Source organism: Cryptotermes secundus, unplaced genomic scaffold (genome assembly GCF_002891405.2).
Source record: "Cryptotermes secundus unplaced genomic scaffold, Csec_1.0 scaffold70, whole genome shotgun sequence".
NCBI classification, from domain to species: domain Eukaryota; kingdom Metazoa; phylum Arthropoda; class Insecta; order Blattodea; family Kalotermitidae; genus Cryptotermes; species Cryptotermes secundus.
Genome location: NW_019734964.1, coordinates 988197 through 997857, shown reverse-complemented (window position 1 = coordinate 997857; position 9661 = coordinate 988197). Strand labels below are relative to the sequence as shown.

At 35.0% G+C, this 9661-nt stretch overlaps 1 protein-coding gene across 3 annotated transcripts in view; it reads left to right on the top strand.

Moving 5' to 3' along the window:
• LOC111869013 (enoyl-CoA hydratase domain-containing protein 3, mitochondrial) overlaps positions 1–9661 on the top strand; it is a 12100-nt gene extending 2439 nt beyond the window's left edge. For all 3 annotated transcript variants that reach the window (XM_023860187.2, XM_023860185.2, XM_023860186.2), the window contains exons 5-7: positions 1107–1267; positions 5053–5167; positions 7807–9661. In XM_023860187.2, the coding sequence (XP_023715955.1) occupies positions 1107–1267; positions 5053–5167; positions 7807–7924 (394 nt within the window). In that variant the 3' untranslated portion in view covers positions 7925–9661. The remainder of the gene's footprint in view (positions 1–1106; positions 1268–5052; positions 5168–7806) is intronic.

The window sequence follows — 9661 nt, the reverse complement described above, 5'->3', positions numbered from 1 at the left end:
AATTGGCCGGTCACAAGACCTCCCAGATACACTGGTTTCTAGCAGCACCACTCCCACCGCCTCGGCTCCATATCCCATAGTCCCTGCTGTGTTTTCTCCAGCACATGGCGTCCTGTTTCCTGCAAGAAGAGAGTTACGCAGTATACACTCGTAGCGTGTGTTAAGCTAAGCTCAATTGTTCTTACTTTTAAATTATTATATGATCCTAATGTGAACTAAGTCTTGTCCACATAGGAGAGGAACTCATCTATGCTATAAAAGCAATGTTTTAATAGAAATGTTTTCAAAGTAATTTTAAATTTACATAATGCTGGTATCTCTTTAATGTATTGCGGTAGATGGTTTAGAAGACGAAGACCAAGATTATTGAAATTGTTTTTACACAAGCTTGTATTGCATGGAACAATGTATAAGTCCTCTTTCCTTCTTGTATTATATGAGTGTACATTTGCATTGGTTATGAAGGTATTCGAGTTGGATTTCATGTAAACTAGTAAACAGTGATCTATTATGCTTCCCTTTTTGATTATCCCCTCAGCAATCCTGCGCTTCCAATTAAGTGCAGGATTTTGTACATGGGGGCATCAAATTAGGCGCTTGGTTCCATAAAGTATTGACCCAAGTGACATAATCTTAAAATTTTTGCTATAACTGATATATGCTATTATTATTTTGTTCATCTGATACAAGGATAAGACAAAAATTACATCCTATGGGAAGACTGGTAATACAAAATATTTATATCCCATGGGCATTTATAAGTGATTAAGGCATTACTAGCTACAGTAATGTTCAGTTGCACACTTCTTTAGAAGACATTTAATTGAATTTCATTCTGGACCTTAATCTTTCACTCAATAGCTACCATATAAGAACTAGAAGGAACACATTAATCGACTAACATATTTTCTTAGTTAAATTTATTTTTTGGTTACTTTTAATTATGGTAATAAAAGTTCTTTGCACAAATTAATCTTGAATGTTGTTTTATTTTTAAGTGATTATATAAAAACAAACTCATTCTAACAGTTACCTACATAGTGAATCATCAGCCTTTTGTAATTATACTGTTATGGTGCATGTAATTGTATTTTCCAATCCTTCAGTGCCAATTTTGGCATTTTCTGCTCCACTCCTGGCATTGCTGTATGCCGAGCAGTTCCAAGGAAAGTTGCTGCTCAGATGCTATTCACTGGACTTCCTCTTACAGCTCAGGAGGCTTTGCAGGCAGGTCTTGTCAGTAAAGTCGTCTCACAAGAAGAGTTAGGTATGAAAACATGGTGTAACAGAACAGACTATGGGTGTTCATTGTTTTCCTTAGTTTTGCTGTTAACATGGAAGGAATTTAACAGCCTAAAGAAATATATCAAAGTTTATTGACATATAATAGGCTTGTGTGATTTTAATATGTACTAGGTGGTTCAAATATGACCAGGACTGATTTAAAAAAAAAAAAACATAATTGCCAAACACTTACTTGCACATGTCACTCTTCAACATACTCCCCTCCGGAGTCAACACATTTTTTCCAACTTTCTGGAAGCAGCCTGATGCCCAAATAAAAAGACTTGTGGTTGGCGGCGTATCCACTTCCGAACAGTCTGGATGATGGCGTCGTCCACAAACCACATGCCTTACAAGTCTGATTTGAGCCTTCCGAACAGGTAGAAATCACCTGGGGTCAAATCGGGACTGTACGGCAGATGTGTCAGAAGGTTCCATTTCAATTTCCGAAGGGTTTCCATTGTTGTTTTGGCCATATGGGGGCGTGCACTGTCTTGAAGGAAGGCTACCCGCTTTTCACCTGTCTTCCGCTTGGATTGGATCTTACTCCAAGTTCCTTGATAGTGATGCGCCTATTCTCACGAATAAGCACGTCTGCACGATCAATGTTCGGCTCGGTGGTGGATGTTCGCGGCCAACGATCATGCGGTTCATTCTCCATGCGCTCTCTGCCCTCTCTGAAGCTCTTACACCACTCAAACACACGGGTCCGTGAGAGAAACTCTTCCCCATACTGCTGTTGGAGTCTGTGGTGAATTTCAGTGGACTGGACGTTTTCTCTGAGGAATTTGATCACAATGCATTGTTCCATGCTCCACGGTACCTTCTATTCTCTCATCACTCTAGCAACTTCCAGACAGGACCTAACAAGGTTCTAACCCTAACAGGAGGGAGGGTGGAGGTTGTAGCTTCAATCTTTCAAGGTCGCACAGCTGCTGCGGAGTACGGCTTGTTTACAAAAAAATCAGTCCCAGTTATATTTGAACCACCTTGTATTATGAATCTACTCCTTTGAGACAGAGAAAGTGGCAGTAAATGTAACAGATGGATGATTAGACATAAACGTGTATGTGATGAACTGTCATATACAGCAGTGATAAATAAAATTAACTAATTTCAGAATTTCCTACATTGTTTAATGATGTGCTTTTTAATTATATATGATGAGCAAATAATTTACCACACAATTATCTACATGTCTGTTCATTCATCTAACAAACTGACAGTTTAACACTTCAGTATTCTGTTATATTTTGCCTAAATGGTACCAAATATTTCAAAATAAATGTCCCCATATTATCATAGAACTTCCACATAAGTACAGGATGCCCTATAACCATCAGATTATGGCACAATTTAACGAACCTAATTGGCTTCCACTTGCATTGCATACCCTGCACATTCAATGAGTGCTCAGTTATTCAAGAATTCCCTCTTATGGCATCTGAATGTTCATCACCTTTATCAAAAAAAGCCTAACACCATATTCTAACCTGAGCCTATCTGTCCAATTCACATCCCAGGGCATATTCTTGTTCAGTAATAAAAAATAAATTAATGTTCCTACACTTCCAGCTACCCACAAGTGTTAAAGATATGCAAGTACATAACATAATGAAAAAGTTAAATAGTTCCATCCAGTGTGACTGGTTAAGATTTTCTTATTTCAATTATTTATGCCCTTACATGTTTTGGTCTTCAGAAGGACACCTTTACATCAATACTGTTAGACGCCACTATTACAGTACATGTTCTAAAAGTTAAAATATATACGTACAATATAAATAATATACAATTGGCTGTAAAATCTAAAGTCTTTACAACTACAGCAGCTATTCCAATACATTAAAATATTTATAGTTAGTTTGTTAAGATTCTATTGGAATTAGTAAACCAAGATGGTTCGTGTTGTCCCTCTTATTATTTCTTTTGACAGGGACCGAATGCGTGCCACGTTCTCGTTCTCGAGAAGAGGGTTCTTTAATGTTGTCCTGTATGTGCCCGCTGTGTTGTGTTGATTTAACTTTTTCATAATATTAGTGTGACGGACCAGAATGAAACAAATTAAATACATAACATAAATTGAACAATTTTATATCAGTGGGACAAATTATAATGTGATTATATGCAAAAATTTAATAAGATGTATAGGTAGAGCAGCGTTTTTCACAATGTAAAGCATGCCTCACTGGTGAGGCTCAGGAATATATCAAATGAGATATGATAATATCAGTTATTTTTATAAATGGAGTTTCAGTGCTGTATCTTGTCTGTAAATAATTACAAGCCAACTTGTCTGCTGAGCATCTTCTCTGGTAATTTAACAGTTAATTAAATACAGTTTGGTCTATTTTATAAACCTTTCTATGAAAAGAAACTCCATTGTTCCTATATGATGCCATACAATAATTTTACATGCTGAACACCCATAAACACATTGGAAATTCTGGTCTCTTAAGATTTATCATTGTAGTACTAATCTATACTACGGTGAGGCATCTTACTGGTGTTTAGAGAGTCTCTAGGTTGAGTCCTGGAGCCACTTGCTCTAATTGAGGTTTTATATCACGCCCCTCAGTTCTTTTGGAAGAATATTGTGATATCTAAGATTTGGCATTAATAACCATACATTATCCATTGTTCATTGATTTCTAAAGAAAGTAATATGAGTAATATGTAGATAATTGTGAATTATGAGATCAATTATCTACACAAGTGATTTACAGTTATTCATAATTTGGCATTTTAGCCAAATTTTCTCCTTTCATAGGGCATGAATATCATGTGACTGGCACCCACCCTGTGTTCATATTCTGTACTGTCAGTGTTAACATGGCAGTCATGTAAATGTCTAAGGTGGGAGAAACATTAGCACCTTTCAATCTGGATATTCTGTATGGCTGTCAATCTTTGGAAACTATGCTGCTCTTAAATGTAATTTCATCAGACTCTGATTGTGAAATGACATGACATCTACATGAATGGCTAAAGACAATAATTAATTGCTGCAATTAGCTGTAACATTTGATCAGTTATTGTCATCAAACAAGCAAGCAAAATCTGTATCAAACATGCATCATAATACTCTTACTTTCAGTTTCTGAAATTAAATTACCTCTACAGAAGTTCCATATTTTTTTATACAATATTTCAACGTTGCACCTACATTTAATTTTCAAATGATAATGTTGCTGCTTTTAATTATAAGAAATATAGGGTATCAGGGTAGCTTCAATTCTTTCATGTTGCATTTGACAGAAATTAAAGTCAGCTAATCGTTTAAAAAATGTTCTTTTATGAGAGACTGGCATACATCGAATAAGGAAAATATGGTAATAATTGTTATCAGTTAGAACAATGTTTTGAGATTTCTGAACATTCTCTTGTTCCTAATCTTTGGACTAAGTAATATATATACAGTATATATATAGGGCCGCTCCATGGCTCAAGCGGTTAGTCGCTGGCTTCCCACCGTGGCGGCCTGGGATCGATCCGAGATCTGGTCAGGTGGGTTTTGTCTTGGACAAAGTGGTGCTGGGGCATGTTGTCTCCGAATACTTCGGTTTCCCCTGCCAATCTTCATTCTTCAAAATTCTCCATCATCATAATCTCCTGGGGCAGGCTGCAATAGGCCAATCAGTGGCCGCGGTGCCAAGTGGACCTAGCTGGACTCCACCCCCCACTAAGCAAATTAAAAAATATATATATATATATATATTGAAGGTTATAAAATAATCTGTTTAAAATTTGTTGTAACATTTTTTTCAGATGAAGAAGTTAAAAAAGTTGTGGATGCTATCATTCACAAAAGTCGTTCAGTAGTGGAATTGGGAAAGAAGTTCTTGTATGAACAGCTGGAGATGGATATCAAAACGGCTTATCGGTTCGTTTATTCTGATTGTACATGATCATTGTTAAACTTCTAATATAACTTCATTAATAAATATCCATTTAAAAATAACTGAAATTAATTAATTTGCTATGAGAGTTGGATTACATATTCTAGCAGTTCTTTCCTTATCTAAAGAAGAGAATCCATACTTTTAAGTTTCAGTTCAACAATTTCGGTAATTAAACTACAGGTACAATTCTGTGCATGTAAACAGTCTGACTTGGCCAACTAAATATGACAGTTTCCATTAAGTCAATCTCTCCTCTATCCCAGCAGTTAGTACTGCTCTCTGCACAAGGGACATTTACATGATTTTTTATTCTCTTCCCACAAAATTCATAAAACAAAGTCACATTCATCCATTCATTGTAACAAGTTTAATCTTCAGCACTAAAGAATGGATATTAAGAGCGGTTTTTAGTTCTTTGTAAAGTTTTAAAGTTAATAACCTTCATATAATAAAATGTCAGAAACTGTGAAATCAGAGATCTGCACTGCAAATTGTCAGGGAAGCAAAAATAAGACTACCAATTATACTGCAGATGTCTCACTGCACTAATAAATTTGCAGTGTGTCCAAAATGTAGTTCCTATTAATTTCTATGATGTGTGGAGATCACATAGGAGAGTAGAAGGAAATATAATTTTTTACTTAAAGGCTTTTGACCTCCCTGGTAACACCAAATTCATTTTTTTTCTAAATTATTCAAGTAAATAATATCCATTCTCAAGCAGGAAACCTAAAATTTATTTTTTACATTCTGATTACAATGTGGATTCTGAATAAAATATGTAATAACATACTTGCATAATACTGAAATGGCATACTGTCATTTAAATCTTACCAGCTTAAAATAATTAATGTCTCTAGGTGATCTACATGTACATCGTCAATGGCATTGACATCACATCTACTCGACATCCTGTGCCTCAGTTATTCAATTGCCAATCTCATTTGAAAGAAGTGATTTTGGCAGAGCCAGCATTCCTGTAAGCCTGTCTGAAAAAACTTCTGCATATCACTGACCTGTATACAGTGGTCGAGTTTTGACAATGTGCAGTAGTACTGTAATATCCTTATCCTTGCACCTAATATAATAGTCAGTTACTGGTACATTTTAGCTTTTCCAAGCGTTAAATTTATGAAGAAGTAATTTCTTTGCACAAAATTTAAGGAATCATTACTGCAGCTTGTGTGTTTTTCATAAGTTATTTAAAATATCTTTAGATGCCTCTGAAGTGGTTTTCAGCTTTTTTTTTTTTTTGACAGGATGTTAGCAAGTCCAGGTGATTAACTAAATAACTAACTACTGAAAGTGACAGGCTAGGTGATAGGGTTCAATTCCTAGTAGAGATATACCACCACATCTGTACTGGTTCCAAGATCCACACGAACTCTAATCTGATGAGTACAAGGGTTATTTCCCCAGTAGCCAGAACATGATTCTCACAACTCACCTCCATGTAGCAATGCAGTGTAGAATCTATAGAGGTTTATCTACATGCCCCATTTAAGCCTTCATAGTGTGATTCTGTAACAAAAGTAAGAGTCACTAATTTCAAGAAAATCACTAATATAATAATGATTATAATACCTAATAAGTGTGTGCTGTCTAGGTTTTCATTTTGGGTCCTGTTTGAAAAATAAGAAATCAGCCACCAAAATTGACATACTATTATTCAGATTAACAAATCAACTGTGTTGTTCTCAAAAATAATGAACTCTTCATTGTTACATTTTTCTTTTCTAACAGAATTTTGTCAGAAGAGACTTGTGTCTAAGATCTGTGGCATAAAATATTGCAAATCAAATATACTACATATTATGCCATCTCTTAATAAATATATAGACCTACATACATGAGTTACATTCCATAGAAAACTAGCCTCTATGTGTCAGCTAAATTGCACCATGGCAGGTACAATGGAACCTGCCTTACTGATGCTGTCATTTTTCTGGGAGGGAAAGGTTCAAGATTGCACGATGTCACTGAGTTGTCCAGATGATGGTTTGAATTTAATGCCTAAGACTCAACCACTGTGTAAGGTCTGACCTCCTGTTCAAGTGTTAATGTTGCACCTGTGACTAGTAGTATCATCAGTGAACCAGAACAGTATTTGCACATTAAGAAGATGAAGTATGCACCATACACCAACACAAACCTTGCTGTACATAAAACTAACATGAATGCTAGGTTTCTGTCATGATGTTATATCATTCTATAGGAATGAGTTTCTTTTCAGCAATATTTTATTGAATGAAAATATTGTAGGTCTGTTGATATGTTGACAGATATGAAACACATCACCAAAAGCCATAGTAATTGCAGATTTCATAGTTTTTAAATCAACCTTACAATCTTTTCTGTGAATGCAACATTGGTCTTTTATTCTTCTGACTTTAATTCAAGTTGCAAGTTAATACCTTGAAAGTTGCATGATGTATGTCACATGGCTTAGTTATGAAAAAGTAACAAGTACTGTTAATATAAAGTGTATCCAGTCAACATAGCACTTTAGGAAAAGGATCTATTACATATGTGACATGTTGCATGCTATCACTTTTATTTAAAAGGTTTGCTTTATAGTACAATTTTAAAATACACTTTTATACAAAATATCTGCTTTCAGGCATGGGCAAGAGATAATGGTGAAAAATCTGACAATGACTGACTGTCAAGAAGGAATTCGAAGTTTCATTGAGAAGAGGAAACCAATCTGGACACATGGTTTTGAGAAATGTCACTAGAGGATTGTAACTTGGCTTTTGGTAGTTTAAGGGTAACAGCTGAGACACAGAATTGAAAAATATCACATAAGTTTGGGAAAGCAGTTTTTAATTAGTTGTATTTTTCTTCACTGCACAAGTTTGCTGCATCACAGTATGGTAAACCTGTAAAGGTTGCCATAGAATATGTTGCCTGCACTGTTTTAAGAAAACAATAGATTTTTGATCCCTGACTAATGAAGTATAGTCATCCGTATCTTTCAGAGAATTAAGTAATGATATTTACAAACAGTAATGGCTTGTCTGTAGAGACTAGGTCCATTATAAATCAGTGATAAATACTGTGATAATAGCCACTCCAAACTAAAATATATTATTATTGTTATAAGAGTAATATTACCAATGACAACAACAACAACAACAACAACAACAACAACAACAACAGTAAGCTACAATAAAATCGGATGGCCAAGTATGGCCAAAACATGTAACAGTTTAATTTTAATTATAATTTTAATATTATTTTAAATTAAGGAGTAATTGTAAACAAAGGTGCATTAAAGACAGAAGTGAAAGTGATACATCAGTGCAACAGGATGCTGAAATACAATATTTTGGATTAATACCAGTAATAAATATCATGACTAGTGATGTTAAAAATAAAAATAAATATAAAAATGAATTGTTATCCAAATTTTCAAAAAGTTCATTTAATACTGGGTTCTTTATGTATTTACTGATCCTAATTCCTCCTCTGTTAGAAGTTCCTAACCTAACATTATTTACAGGATAAGTAAGGATAGGACTCCAGTCATTTAATAAAGTCCACTTACCTGTATCGCCACAGGACATTATTTACATTTTTTACCTGCTAACAGTCTCCATTGACTCATGCATGACAAACTGGTGAGGTTTCAGGATCTCTGAGTTGAGAACATGAATTTTGCGTTAAATATGATGTATTCAGTTTCATCCCAACAAATAATTATGACTGATTTGTGTCGTGCGTTAAATTAACTAGAAATTCTCAGCAGATAAGTGTTTAAACTTTTATATTGAACATGTAATGTCAATATATATATATATATATATATATTCAGGAGAATTTAAAAGGTGCAATTAACAACTTAATGACTTTCTAAGAAAATGGAACTAATATATTTTAATGTTACATATTATACTTACAATTCTGAATAACTTTATTACATACATGAAAGCATCCATGGCCACACAAGAAAATAATGTTGGTGACTTAGAAGGGCCATGGATGTTAACTACTGGTCCAGAATTGCTAATGGATGTTCAGTGTGTACAGCTTTTCCAGTCTTGTTTACTGTTTTCCATTTTAATATGTTTAGAAAATTATTCATTTCAATTCTGTGAACATACAAAGGTCAGATAAAATGTAGTGGCAACACCTCTGTAGTTCTGAAATGATTTTATTACCTGAGTTAAACACACTTACTTTCCTTCAATATAATCACCCCCCTTTTGTACCACCTTCTGCCAAATGTGTGGAAGGCATCATACACCATCTGCGCGTCCACTTCTGTTGATGTCCAGCAGTGACCACCCTACAGCATGACTAATCTCCTCTCTTGTGTTGTAACATGTCCCTCGCAGTGGTTCTTTCATTTTGGCAAAGAGATCATAATTGCATGGACTCATATTGGGTGAGTATGGCAGATGTTGCAGTATCTCCCATCGCCAGCGGCAAAGGAGATCCTTGACAGCATCAGCAGTATGAACCCTTGCATT